This window comes from Aythya ferina, assembly GCF_964211825.1.
Source record: "Aythya ferina genome assembly, chromosome: 2".
Taxonomy (NCBI): Eukaryota; Metazoa; Chordata; class Aves; order Anseriformes; family Anatidae; genus Aythya; species Aythya ferina.
In genome coordinates this window covers 14313092-14328404 of record NC_140297.1, presented here as the reverse complement: position 1 = coordinate 14328404, position 15313 = coordinate 14313092, and the positions used below count along the sequence as shown (strand labels likewise).

Sequence of the window (15313 nt, the reverse complement as noted above, 5' to 3'; positions counted from 1 at the left end):
TGCTCACAAAAGTTTGTGTCTGGGTTTGAGTGGCACAGCAGTAGCAGCTGCAAGCTGCAGCAACTTTCATATTCCTCACTGATGTACACGTGCTCACAGAAGTTGGTAGACAAAGTCAAACTTTAGGTTAGGATAATTGTGTCTGACAGGAGTAAGAAATTAACATGGTTTGTACTATTTGCAATTTAAAGTAAATTACATTCAGGATGCACAACCTGAAAAATGTTTTCACATTTATCTTCTTTCTACAGGAATGAGCTGGAACGCCAGTTTCTTGAGCTGTTGCAGTTCAATATTAATGTTCCCTCCAGTGTTTATGCCAAGTATTATTTTGATTTGCGTTCCCTGGCAGAAGCGAATAACCTGAGTTTTCCTTTGGAGCCCCTCAGCAGGGACAGGGCATGTAAACTTGAGGTAAGACTTTTTAGATTGAATTAAATCTTTTTAGATTGAACAGAACTGAATATATATATATATACTCATATATATACACATACATATATTTATGAGCATATGTATGAGTATTTTATATATATGTATATAAGCATTTGGAATTTTTGCATTATGTCTCCCTTCTCCTTCCATCTCTTCCCAAATATTCCCATGTAATGTTAGAAGGTGCCCTAATGTCCAGAACTGTTTTACTTGTGTTTTAGCTATTTATGGATATGGGGGCAGTTTTCTGGCCCAATCTGTTTCATATCTGGTATTGCTTTCCATTTCTTTCGGTTCTAATTGTTGAAATTGGCCTTGTGAAAATACAAATTTTAAACTCAGTTTTCAGTCTGGTTTTGCATGTTCTTAAGACTAACTGTGCAGGACAGAGTATTAACAAGGATTGCTGAAAATAACTATTCCGTGTGCTTGTTACCTGTTACTGCTGTATTTCACGTGAATCCAAGTCTGTCATCTCAGCAGTATTATTCTCAGTAACAGGACAGAAATGAGCACACCATTACTAGATGAATCGTGAATACTGAGGAGACCTACATATGCCATGTGCATAAACCACGATGTCAGGTAGTCTGGACCTGTGGAATGCAGGGCACTATGAATTCCCACAGGCTCTGGAAGAATTTAAAATCATCAGGCAGTATTGGATACTTTACAAGACTAGAATCTTTTTTTTCTTGATTTTTTTTTTAGATGAAGTTTTTTGCATATGGGCATTCTTGCATGAGTATGTACACATATTGTTCCTAATTTTGAAGTCTGCTGTTAGCTGCTAACTGCCTTTAACATTGGATGCCTTTAATTAAATAACAGCGTTACGCTGTAAGTTGTTTATCTGTGGATTAGAGCGAGTGTTGCATGTTTTGAAACTCTTACTGTTCCTGCAAAACATTTTTTGTGGGGGAAACCATGCATGGGAAGATGAATTAACTTGTTTGCAGCTGTAATGGGAACAGAGGTATCTGGAAACTGGTGGAGAAACAATTGAAGCAGATTTCACTAAATTTGTATTTCTTCTTCCTAAAGATTCTTTCTAAATTTCCCAAACATTCCTAATAAGAATGTAATTTAATCTTTGTATGAAGTGTAATGTAAATTTGCATCAGGTTTTGTCTGTATTAAGGAGTCAGAGTAATAAAATATGAAAATTCATTGGGAATGTAATGAAAAGAGGTGGCTTGCTAAGATATTAGATGTTAGGTCTTGATAATTATTGCCATTGCATGTATTAAAATTAAAATAATTACTTTTTGAAGAGATCTTAATACACAGCATTTCTGAACCCTTTCAGTGAGTTATGAATGAAGGTAATGGAGGTAGCTCCTAAAACCATGGAAGAAAAAACAGAAGATGGCTGTAAATACACAGAGAATACTGGTGGTTATTCTGAACTAACTAAAGAGAATGCATATTTAAAAAGAAATGATGGAATATTTTTAAAGTAAATCCACATTATTAAAAATTCTCCCATAGTAGGGATGGTTTGTGCTGCTAGCGCGAGGTAGCAGTAAAGTAACTGCTAGCCAGGGGGAGCCTCTGCAAGGAAGAGAGTCTCTGCTGTGAAAACCCCGTGGTCTTAACCAGCTCCTTGCCTCTGCTCTGTGGCCCCAAGGAAGGGAACTCGATGGGAGCTGCCTTGTTCCCTGGTAATATTGGTTGTCATTAGTATACCCTTGGAAGTAGCCGACAGCATAATTTATTGCCTAATTCCATGAGCACAGTTAAGCATAGAGCTTGCCAAGAGTTATCAAAATGCATTTACAAAACTTTTCCAGGTCTATCATGTGCTTCTCAGCCCCAAGTTCTCTGTTTTTGAAACTGAGAGAAAAGCTGCAGGCTGTGGTTAAAGACAGCAGACTCGCAGTAAATGTATATATGCAGAGGAATGATTTGGCATGCCTGGTAAATTGAAGGGACTTTGCTCAGTTCTAAGATTTAAAGCAATTTACTGACATTTGATATCACAAAAGGTCGTGTGTAAAGAGGTGGTTATATTATAAAGCATTTTTGCTATATTTGCATTTTACAGCTGCCATAAATCTGAAGGCAAGAGTATCAGAGCTTTCATGGCAGAATCTCTGTGTTGCTATTTATCACCATGTTGATTTACCTGTGACCTAAAAAAAGGCAAGGCAAGGCTAGGAAGTACTGCTGCTTGTCAAATGGTGATGCTTGAGAAGATCCATCAGATTTGAGATGCTACGAGAGGCTTAGCCTGTGGCCTAAAAGTGTCCCGAATATACAAGTCCAACTAGTAGTAAGGAACCATTTTTGTGTCGCCCCTTTCTTTTTTTTTTTTTTTTTCATTGTATGAAATCATTCAAGTTAAAAATGGCACACAGCCTTTCATTAGATCATGCAGTCTATTCACCTGCCAATGCTCCTTGTTCAGAACAGCACATCTTGCAGTGCATTTTCTCCTTGCTTCTAATTGTGTCAAATGTCAAGGTTTCCTTTGCTTCTCCTGAGAAATTATTTTCTAACATGGGAGATATTTCTGCCAAGAAGATTGTCAGATATCCAACCTTAATCTGCTGTTTTGTAATTTCCTACTTGTGCACCTGGTTTTTGTCCCGTGTACTGAGCTAAATGTGACTCAGATCCTGCTCTTTTGGTAAGTCCACAAAACATGCCTACCCTATTTCTGCTTGTGATCTTAGCACTGTACTCGTTTCCAGACTAGATTTTTGTAAGAGCGTTCGTTAGTGCGCTCTCAGTGTATAGGGCTGTGTTGTCTCAGCTTTTTATTATTAGGATAGTGCTTGAGGAATAACTCTTTGAACTACGTGCTGTATTTTGTTGACCCTAAAGAGGGTACCATCCTATAGATCAGACAGATAAAAAGAGGAGGGAAAGATGTAAGTTACAAGTAGAGAAGTGTCTTTATATCCCTCTGGCTTCCTGCTGTTGCAGTGGCTGATCGCAGCCCTGCATGTCACGTGTGTTCAGAACCTGTGTGTTTGTAGCTAAAAGGCAGAGGGAGAGCAAAACTCCTCTGATTTTTCTGCCAGTAGTAAAGTGATTGTTTTTCTTTTCATTCTCCATAAGTTAGGGAGAACCCCCTTCATCACAGCTTCCTGTCATTTGTATTTTTACATAGTCTATCCAGACTCAGTTTTGCCTCTCCCTGCAAAGTTGTCTCTGGATTGTGTGTTTTAGGGAGCATTGCAGCCTTCACAGCTGAGTGCATTTGTGTATTTCCAGCAGCGAAGCTAAAACCAGCACTCCTGCTTTCCTGCCCTGCACAATGATGTCCGTGCAGGCAAGATTTATCCTACTGCTGCTTGTCTCCCCTGTTCCTTCTCCTCATCAGCCCCCTTGGGCAGTGACAATCTTCTCTAGATCCTGCAGCTCAGTGGAGGAATTGACTTCCAGTTCTGTGTGTATATATATCATGAAGAAAATATGTTATGTGTATTTCTAGCTAATTACAGATATTACAATCAAGTCCCCCCAAACTTTCAGATAATGTAATGGTGTTGCTGTTTTTCATAATGCTTTGATTTGGTTTCATTAGAGAAAAGGTCCCTTGCACCAGTCAAAAATTAATTTCTTCTTCTGGCTTTCAAAGCAACATGTACCAGATAACAGAAAGGTGTTACAAGCTACTTGTCTTTATTTTAACTGAAAGGCAGTAGTAAATAATTACAATTTTCTGCTTTTGTCTTGTTTCTCCATATGTTCCAAGATGCTATAGTTGACTTGTCAAATAGGCTCCAAATGTCGGGTTTATGAATTGGTTGCAAATGAAGTGGCTTTAAACCGCAGTCAGTGGGCTTCATATCTACATGAGTAATCACCGGGACTGGAGTTGCCAAATATTAGGTGCCACTTCCAAGCAAAATTTCATTTTGTCTGACTGAGTGCCAGAACAGGGATTTTGCTGTGAAACAGGCAATTTTGTAGCGATTACTTTCCCTGTTTAATGCCTACGATAGCAGGCTGGTTTGGCAGCTGCAGGAAGCTGACCTCCTCCTCTGAACACCTGCTTGCCAAGCCACACCTTGGCACATCATCCCGTGATCGAGCTGTTTTCATCTGCTGGATTTAAAATCCACTTGAATTGCATAAACATTCTTAGTGCACTGAGTTCCTGGTTACATTAAATAAAATATTACTAGGAAGTTTTGAGTGAGTTAAGTTACGGTCTACAAAGCAACAGGAATATTTGTGTTACTTTATTCTGTGCTCTTCTTGAGCACTAAGAAAGTTTCAGGAATGGCCATAGCAAAAGGAAATTCAGTTTCCAACTGAAATAGTAGCAACTAGTTTCCAGGTCGTTTTCTTTCTTTGTTTTAATTTTTAATGTTTTGTGGCTGGCTGGAACAAAGCATTAGGTGAACTCGCTTATAGAGGCATGAGTTGGGTGCTTCTGTCAAAACTGCCTCTGATCTTTGCAGCACTGTTCACTCCTACAACTTGCTGTGCTGTAGAAGTAAAAATCAAGAAAAAGCATGATGCTCGCAGTCAGGACTTTTTATTTGTATTGCCTTCTTTTATAATCAAACCCTTGTACTGTTACTGTTTGTGCCGTAGTTTTTATTAAACAAGCTATCTTAAGGTACCACTTAAAAGCATTCCAGAGTAAATACAAATACTGTTTTCCTTCATCTCATTTTCTAAGTTGGCTTGAGTACTCCTTGGAACGACCTTTCTCTGCAGCTCTGTGTGTTTAAACACCAGAGTTAATGTCCCTACTGATAGAAACCATAGCTTGCCCCAACCATATCAATGCTTAGAGTTGAGTTATGTACAGTGCATAATCTACATTTGTTTTAAACTTGGCTAAAAACAGTAGGAACTTAAAAATGTTAACTCCAGTGTAGTTTAGTAAGTCTCAAAATTTGAATTATCTTTGCATCTCTTTTTAAAAAGGTTTTTAACATTTCTGTGTATTTTGAATGCTAATAAGGTTATTCTTGATATGAGTGAAATTTCCCACAAGCAGTTTAATAGAGCCTGTTCACACAGAAATCACCGTCTCCTGCCATTAGGGTTCTTCAGAAATGCAGGAAGACATCATCTGCATGAGCAAAGCAGGGCAAGTATTCTGACAGACCTTTTAAAACTGGAGGAAAACATATTTGCTAAGAGACTTTAGGAAAGAAAAAAATTAAAAGCCATTCTCTTCCCAAACTGAATATGCTGACAATTTCTGTAATTGTTCTACGAAGTTTTCCATATTTTTTCACCCATGAAGTTCTCTATTGATGTTACAGCAGTGGATAAGTGTTGTCAGATACCTTGACTAGATTTGCAATGGTTAACCTCTAAAGAAAAGGCTTGGCATACACGTACTGAAACCTTCAAAAGCAAATATGGTGGGAAATGCAATGGCAATGTGTTGAGTATTTTAAGATTAATGAAACTAATAAGAGAATTTGTTCTTCACATGCTTTGTTTAATGAAGTACCATTTTGTAATTCTGCCTATATAGAAATCCACATTTAGTTCCCTATTACTTGTACAGCTGTGGCCACTGCAACTGAGGTTTCTTCCTTCTCTCACGTTACAGGCCATTTCCCGCTTGTGTGAAGATAAATACAAGGACTTCAGGAAATCTGCAAAGAAACGGTCAGTCAGTGCTGACAATCTGACTGTGGTTAGATGGTCGCCTGCTATTATCTCCTAACAGAGGAGACTGGAATATTCCCACGGACGTACTGTTTCATCCATCCAGTTTTTTTCGGGGTGGGTTGGGGGGAAAAAAAGAAAAAAGACTTTTGATTTTTTTATTTTTGAATCTGTCGAGCTGCCTTTACAGTGCCTCCCCATTGTGTAGCACACGAGCAAAATACCTAGCGGAAGCTGAAATGGAGAAGTCAAGTGTTTGGGATAGAAGATGTGCAACAATCTTTTTCTCACTTTCACTAACAGCTTTACCCTTTCTATGAGGAAAGAGCAAATCAGGTGCTTGGAAGAAGAAACAACAAACGAAGTAGAGGCAGACAAATATTTAAGAACTGTGCCATTTTCCAATATGCTGTACTTTGAAGAGAAATGAACCGTGTAGTCAGATGACTGTGCACTAGAGGAGTGACGTTGGAGAGTTCCATCTTAAAGGTTTCTCTTAATACCTTTCTCAGTTTTTCTTTTTGCATTCCTCATTGCTGCTTCCCAGGATAAATTCTTCCCCTTGCACAGCAGCAAACCAAGTCTGTATTAACAGTAGCACAAGCCCCTGGATAAATAGTGTTGTTTTTTTTTCACTGCACTTTTCTCTGTAAGCTGTCTTATTAGCATTATTCTCCATAATTATTATGCATATGTTATATTTCTTGTATGCCTTTTATTGTATTTCAAAAGAGAGAACTTGACCATAGTGCTGAACCAAAAGCATGTACAGGGATCAGAAGATCGTTCGTAATTTCATGATGTGTTTTATTTATAGTATACTTGGGTGCGTGTGCCTTCCTGAGTTCTTGGAATCACTTCTTTTTCCTTAATGTAAAGATACAGTTATTAATGTATTCAGACGATGATGATAAGACTTGGGCCAAATCTCTGAAATTTGCAACAGATCTTGTGATCCTTTTTGCAGATTTTCATAGCATTAGAAGTTTAGCAGAATTCATTTTGAGAAAGCTTTTTTTTTTTTTTTTTTTTTTTTTTTGTATGGCCTGACTAGTTCATTCCTTCACCTCCAGGTCCATTGTTGCAAGCAATATTCTCAATTTTTATATGTTTACTTTAAATCAAAGTGAGTCTGTTTGTATAAAATAAAAAATAATTAAAAAAAAAATGTTCCAGTGAGAAGACCTGTAGAGAGCAGAAGGAAAATCTTAAGGTATTTGTCACAAGTAGATTTTATTTTGAAGCTAAAATACAAACCCTCTTTTATTTTATTTTGTTTAGCGTAGGTGCTTTTAGAAATTAAAAATAACCGAACTGTGAACATAATTTTCAACTCTGATTATTAAGCTCTTCTGTTGCTGTTACTAGTTCCCTCTTACTGTGGCTGTTGCCCCCTTGGGACCTGTAAGAACCTTTTATAGAAAAATAATTTGTCAATATAAGCATATTCGCTTTATAGTGCCCCAGGGTGATTTTTTCCCTTTTTTTGCACAGTTCAGAAAGATACGGTTGGAAACTCTCAGTTCTCTGAAACCCTTTCTTTGCGACTACCACTGAAATGAGTGGCAACAGACGTCCCTGATTTATGCACTACTGTGGTAAACCATAACGATTCCATATTTGTTTTATTAAGCCCTATGGGCTTGTAGCAAACCTAGGGGCCCAGAGATGCACACTTCCCTTCAGTGCAATGGGAATCAGATGCCTCCAGATGGAGGGGCGCTGACAGGATTGAAGTAGTAATACCAAACAGTTTTGTGTTAACTTTCTAATGTGATTTGTGTAGTTCGAGACATGAAGGTTTTGTCCGTAAATTCTCCTGATGTCCTTTGGGCCTTTCAGATATCTAATTCTCATCATTGTTGTGCCAATGCATCAGAACTGTGAGCATCCAAGTCCATTTTCCCCTTGAACGTGGAATGTAAGGAAAGTCTTTATAATAATACGAATGCAAATCAGAGCATTTGAAACCTCTTTACAGATAATATCAAAAGTAACATTTTCAACGCATTTGAAATTCATCCTTTATAAGCATAAATTTAGGCTTTAAAATATGTAAAATATTTTGATTTATCAACACTTTGCTAAACTATTTTCCATTAACTTGATATCAGGAATATTGGTTTTATCCATTTCTGGGTGATAGAGATATGAACTTTGGATTATGTAAAGATCTCAATGCATCTACTATAATTTTTGTGAAGTTTATTAAACTACTTTAAAGATTGTATAGTCTATTTATTGTATGTATGTACATACAGTCTGATACTTTAAAAAGTGGATTCCGTAAAACCTGGCTCAGTCTTGTTTAGACTATTGAATATCGTTTTAGCCTTGTGCACTGGACTCTACCTCTGTATAGGAGAATTTTCCATATTCTTAATTAGTACTGATTCTGTGATTAACTTGGTTATGTTTCTTGCACTAAGAATTAAAAAGAAAAAAAATCTGCTGTAAGTGTGGATTTTTTCTTTAGTTCAAACTCTGTTGTATGAATCCTCTACATTTAAATGGAGTTTTCTTTCCCTCACGGTTATAAAATAATTCATTGTTTTTTCTTCTGGTTTGTTCCAAGTTTGCCAAAAAAAATACACACATATATATATATGTATATATATAGTACCTGACAGTAAATCTGAATAAGTGTCATTTGTTTGCAAGGTACTCTATACCATGTAATTAAAAATGAATTATTATTTAGGATTTTTGCACTTAGTGTAGGTTTTTTTAAGCGTTACTGTATGGAAAATGCCATTGCAAGATTAGAGAACCACCCAGGGTGTGAGAACAAGAGGAGAACCAATTGCATTTTCATTAACAGCACAAATAAATTGTGGTTTTCATTTCAGAACCTGAAACGAAATTTGCTGTAAATGTTTTCTGGATTAAGGTTTTCATTATTGCTTTGGTCACCGGCTCAAAAGCAAAAAGGTGTAATAAACCTGTCCCTTCAAGCATCATTGTCTTAATGAATTGTTTTTTCTATGTTGAGCCAGTGGGCCGTTGGTTTTGTTGCTTATGTATTGATAATTGGATAAACATTTGAAAAATGTGTCTTGTAAGGGTTTTTATTCATGCATCACTCTGTAGACCTAAGATTTTCCCCTAATTCCTCTTCCCATTTGTAGACTTATTTATATTTCAATTTATATTTCTCTTTTTTTGGTCATCTATTTACATCCTTTTGATGGACACCGTTCTTTGGGACCAAGAACATCGGAGTCATATGCTATAGTACAGAAAGAAAAATGTCAAAAAGCCTTTTCCCCCTTCCACAAACCCTATCCACCTTTTTGAATGATACACATTTTCACTTGATAAAAACATGCAGAATCCTTTCTGATAGCAGGGTAATGGGTTCTTTTTCAATAATTGTGTGTTTTTTTTTTTTATTTACTTTTCAGCTTTTTTTTTTTTTTTTTTTTGATGGTGGTGGGGTCAGCATATGTAGCTTCATTTACCTTCGCTTATTTAGCTTAGTTTGTCATGTAAACTAAACACAGGATGGGAGAACTGTTTATGTATTTATGGAGTCTTAGTTCAGACTTTGTTTTTTAACACCTCTTTCTCTATTTCCCAGCTTTGTTAATGCCAGAAACCTCAGATACAAGCTAAAGATTAGAAGTAGCAAAAGCCTCATCAGAAAAGGGTGATAGTGTATTGGTGGCAGATGACAAAATGACATCTGGTAGTGTTGGCTGTGTATAAATATAGCAGAATGTGGGAGGGGATAGAAGAATTGAAATAACAGAGCAGAAACAAAAAACAAACAAACAAAAACCCCAAAGCCTTAACAGCTGAAGCAACAAATTATTTACAGCCATTCTTTGTTGGTAATGAGCATTTCATTTTCCAGTGGCATGTTTAAACTGCTAATTGAAATGCTGTGCATCCACTGCAGGCTCATATAGTGCTCTGCTTCTGTGGGGTATTTATGAAGAATTTACTTGACCTAGCTTTCAGCAATTCCTCACTACTGTTGCAAACACACATCTATAAGCTGATTTTTATTTATTTTTATAGCTTGAATCTGTAGGTCTTCCTACTTCTGCAGTGGAGTGTCTACTTAGTGTCTCTGACAGGTTCTGAGAAAACATCTCAAAAGTAAACACAAGCATATCTGTGTGCATGTGACCTAGATCTTCGTGGAAAATGTTAGTATCAGCACCTAAAGTGTGCAGTAAGTATCCTGCTGCTGCTTGTTTTTGTTTTTTTTTTTTTTCTCCTTGCCAACTGAACTGCAGCCTGAGGAAACCACAGAAGTGATGAGAGGTAGAGTTGCAGTAGACTACTACAGGTACACATTGCAACCACTGGTAGGAGAAGATGCTTTAAAAAAGGAAGCAAGGTTAAAAAGAAAAGCTGACGATGATAACGACAGTTTTACAGTGTATGCTTTTCTGAGCCCTGTTTTTAAGAATCTCGAAGAAGTGACTGGTGAATCCCAGAAGCACAGCTTGAAAATGACTGAATGTGTTAGCCAAGAAAGAAAGGCTTGGCTTTCTTTGGTCTGGGCTTTCTTCTGTGGTCTGGGCTTAGGTCATCAGGCACTCCCATTAAAAAAAGAAGTGACCAGGAGGCAGATTCAAGAAAGGCAGGGGACAGCAGCACAAATAGGCTCTTTTCTTGTATTCCTTTTAGACTGCTTGGTCTGATGCAATTTGATGCCTAGATAAAAGGAGAGTGCCTGTTTTTGTGCCTCTTACAGCATGTGTAATATGTTTCAGCAATATTGGGGCAACTGGTATTAGCTGGAGACACGCGCTGGTGAATATATGTTCAGGAAGCTGCTTGGTCTTGTGATAGGTGACCGTATACCTGGGTTTTCCCATACGAGTTGTCCAGAATCTCTACAGACTTTGTAAAGCTCACTCAAGGCTCTGGGCAGTATCTTTTGTGAAGATGTCAATGGTCTCCACAGTTTGAGAGCAGAACATAACAAAATGTCAAAAATTGTATTTGTCCAACTTCCTGGCTTTCTCAATGTACCTATGTAATCTAGTTCATGAACACTTTTTTCTTGTGTCTCTGGGACGTAGATCGGGGTGCTGCAGTAACCACTGCAATAAAGCTTTGTAGCTACAAGGCCTGGCACTGCTGCCCTCTCGGGAGTCCCTGGCAGTGAAGCACCTTCTGAGGACGTGACACTGAGTGCTCCACTAAACTGGGCACTGGAATGAAGCACCTTTGTGTAAGAGATTCTGCAGCACACTGGGAGTCTAAAGCTAATTCTTCTCTATCTGTGTGTTTTCTTGCTTCATTGCCTCCTGGTTTTCATGCCCCTTTATTTTAAACATTAGTACAAATTATTCTCCATGGAAACAGTATCTTGGGAACTGGCAGATGTGATGCACTTGCTGCCTTATATTTAAACAATACAGGTGATCCTGTGACCAATACTTCTGTTTCATGTCTTTCAGGCAAACTACGCATTCTTCTGTGGAAACAGGAGAGGTCAAAAAGATGGAGATGGGAGTGCTAGAAGTGTTAGGAGGCAGAAATAGGTGTGGGCAGTTTTAAAATGATCTAAGAAATACAGATGGGCAAATTTATTTGTATCTTCTACAGTGCTGATACCACAAGGTATTAATGATACTTTAACTTGATAAATTTCTCACGCAAGGAGTTCAAGGGGTAAAATTGTCTCCCTTAAAATGCACAGGATATGCAGATTGTATTTCCACAAATCCTAGGAGGAGGAAGACCACGTTAGACTAAGAAAAATGGCATGGCCATAAGAAAAATGACACGTATCTACACCTAATGATCTTGAATATTTTGCTTTAAAATTGTAGCATTACCTTGGTGTTGGTGCTGACGTGCAACCTGCCACTGTTAGGAAGGTGTTGGTAGTACCAATCTTGCCTGGGATATTGCATCCTGTACCTCTTCAGGCCTTAAAGTAAAGGTAATCCTGTGGATACTTCGTCATGTACTAGAATGTAATCAAGAATGTTTGGAACTAGACTTTAAAAAACAATGCAGAGTAGTTCCTGTTAAAAACAAAAGTTGCTGTGGATAATTCATCAGTGCTGTGGGGTGTCATCACTATAAGCATTGTGTGAAGGGAGGGGTAAAGAAAGTCTCCTGTTTGCAACGCTGCTCAATAGATGACAATGACACTTTTGAAATCACGGGGTGGGAGGGTAAGGAGAATTACACAGCCTCTCCTTGCCCCTCCACCCCCATCTTTTTTTTGTAGTTACAGTAATTCTGCATTAGCATTATCGTACTTGTGAGCAGAGATGGGAAATTGTTACTTCGTATGTAGGCACTGAAAAAGAGCAAGAATGATGTAAAAATCTAAATCACCACTGGCATTCATAACTTAAATATTTAACTTATGACTGCCAATAAGTATGCACCTTATATTTTACCACAGGAATGCCTCCACGGTTTGCTTGTATAATGGTGCTTTACAGGGTACAGATATTAAATCTGTCCTCAAATAAACTAGAGGGATGATTTGTGCATCCTAGGAAAATAGTTGGTTATATCTTCAACATTTTGAAAACGCTCTGGTGGAAGTCTTCCAGATCTGCTTGTATTTAATGCTTCGGATCAATGATTTCTTCAGCTGGACAGAAATAAATGCAGTTTAAAAAAGTTTAAAGCAGTGGTGTTGACTTCATGCAGAGAAATTAGGTTGGCGGGTCTGGCACCCTGACACTGAGCCTGAATGCTGGAGCCAGCAAACTTGTCATCCTGCTTCTTCTGCATCCCCATTTAATGGCGAATCCACTGCTGAATCCCACTGACAACATGTGCAGTGTTTCTGACCTGTGAGAAAGCTAGACTATGAAATCATAGCTTTTCTTTGGTGGCCTGTCACTGCAGTACACCAGAAGGTCTTGTATTCTGCTCAGCTCCCCTGGCAGGTGTCAGACGGAGGTAGTTCTGCTCCTCCAAGCACGCAGACAGTCAGTGCGCACTGGCCAGGTCTGCATATTTGGATCTCTGGTCCCAGCTGCAACAGCTTAGCTTCTGCACAGGAATTTCCTTAGGAAAAAGAAACCAGTGCAAAAAAAATCGCAAATATCCTATGAAATACATGGATTCCAAACAACCATCTAATTTTCCCATTTCAGATTTTTTTATATTTTTAATTCCAGGCATAAGCTGAATTCTTGACAATTTCAGTGTGTGTGTGTGAGCATCTATTTTTGATATTAATTGCATTAGAGAAGGAATTTGCATAGCAGTTGGTAATATAAAAAGCATTATTTTAAGTGTCATCTGAACCTGTTGTTTGCTTCTCTGGAGAACGCACTTGTCTGGACTCTTCAGCTTACTAAAAATAGGTAAACAGAGTGATACAAGAGCCTATTTTTTGGATCTGTCCCCTTTGTAACACAATCAGTAAATTTTTACAAATTACATTATGCACAGTAAGCTTCAGAGGACTTGGGGGGTGGGAGGGACAGAAAATTGAAATTTTAATTTCTTCAGCAGACTGTGTTATTGGTTAGTTTTCCTCAGCGTTTTTTCTTCAGTTTGTTTCCACTGCGGAACATGTTCTATTCTCCTGACTTCAGTCCTTTGGGATTAGCACAAACACCCCCACAGCCCCATCAACCCTTTCTAAGCCTCGTGGTGCCCTCATGAAGAAGCCGGGCTGAAGTGTGACATGAAGGCGAGTGGGGCAAGGGGAAGCCCATGGGCTCCGCTCCAGCATCTGGGCCCTGGCAGCTGAGGGAGAGGCCAAGCTGTCCACGATCACCAAACCAAAAATCCCTCCCAGCTCCCTCTCTTGGGCGTTGAAAACATCCAGTTCTGCAGATCTGCCCTGTTTGTGTTAGTACATGAAGTGCTTAGAAGAAATGGCTTCATTACACAGCCCTGGTGCGCCTCAGGCCTAGCGCGGATTTGCGGCTGTTTCTCTCCGTTGTGGTACAGAGGCCCTGCCATGCCCTGTTCTGTGTAGGACAGGCTCTCGAGGTGCCCAAAGCCTTCGGGTGAGGGTCATGGTGGTTTCACACAGACCTGAGCTGCTCTCCTGCTCCTGCAGCTGCTCTCCGTGCTGGCAGCAATGCTTGTCTTACTGCCAGATCACAGAGATCGCTGTTAACTTTGAATTCAGAGATTACACTGGGAATTATGAAACCTTTCACATTTTGGATCAAAACACGCTGGCTAGCAACCCTGCTTTCTTCAGTTTATTTATCCATGTGTACTTTCACACAGCACTTTCAGTGGTTTTGTGCCTTAAACCAGCAGCAGTGCGGGGCCTGCAGTGTCCTGTCAGGTACGGGCATGCCACCACCCCCTGCCCAGGTGCCTGAAGCGCAGGGGTTGTGTGAAGCTGGGGCTGTTGCAAACTCGTGCTTACTTCTCCAACATTAGAGGAGTTGAAACCTCTAAATCTTAGAGGCATCACATAGTCACTGAAAGCAGGAAGAGTAAGAGGGGCAAGGTACCTGAAGTGAAAATTACCGTTCCCTGCTTCTGGCAATTCAGGGCGGGAGTTCCTGCAGATCACTCTTCCAACAGAAGTTTTTCCAATACACAAAATAAGAGTCTAGGGGGCTTCTGACATAAAGCTCTAAATAGAGCAAAGTCCATGTGTAGGTACCCATAGCATTTATCAGCAAATAAAAAAACTGTAATCCTCCCCAACTGCCTTCAGCATGTGGAAACAGTCAATGCCTTGCTGCAGGGGAATGCAGCTTTCATGTGGCCTGAAGGACTCAGGCTGATCTTCAAATAAAAGTTACTGTAACCTTTCAAAGCTTTATATTTTTGAGGTTAAATGAGCTTGCTCATTGAGGTAAAGGTTAATTGTCTAGATATAAACAACTGTGACATAACTTCATTTGTCATGTGCATAAGAGAATACAGTTATATTCAGGAATGCAGACGTTTGGTAATTTATAAGTTTGGTTTCCCAGAAATGAAAACATCATGGACAAGTTGAGTGGGTTAAAGTATTTCACTGCTCTTTCCTTTCAGATATTTCATGGTTCTTTTTGGATGCCCTAAACAGTTTTTTCCCATGATGGGAATTGAAGGCAGCAAAAAGAGAAAACAGCAAAATGTAACAACTTGGGGAAAAACTGGGGGGGGGGGGGGGGGGGGGGGGGAACAGTGGAGAACTTTAATAGTATGAGCAGTTATGAGGCACAATGCAGTTCATGAAGGAATATGTTCACAAATATCTACGGTCAGTTAAAAGAACTAATGTAATCTTTAAACATGTCAGAAACACATTAATTTGTAGCAATTTTGTAGACGAGTATTAGGCTGAAAAGGCAAAGTATCTGTCACAGAGCAGGCAGAAGGCTGCAGT

The 15313-nt window shown here is 39.0% G+C and overlaps 1 protein-coding gene across 3 annotated transcripts in view; it reads left to right on the top strand.

Annotated features, from left to right (window-relative positions):
- Positions 1 to 8984, top strand: part of CCNY (cyclin Y) — a 123523-nt gene extending 114539 nt beyond the window's left edge. For all 3 annotated transcript variants that reach the window (XM_084507945.1, XM_084507947.1, XM_084507946.1), the window contains 2 exons: positions 252 to 414; positions 5969 to 8984. In XM_084507945.1, coding sequence (XP_084364071.1) covers positions 252 to 414; positions 5969 to 6085 — 280 coding nt within the window. In that variant the 3' untranslated portion in view covers positions 6086 to 8984. The remainder of the gene's footprint in view (positions 1 to 251; positions 415 to 5968) is intronic.
- Positions 8985 to 15313: the final 6329 nt, after the last annotated feature.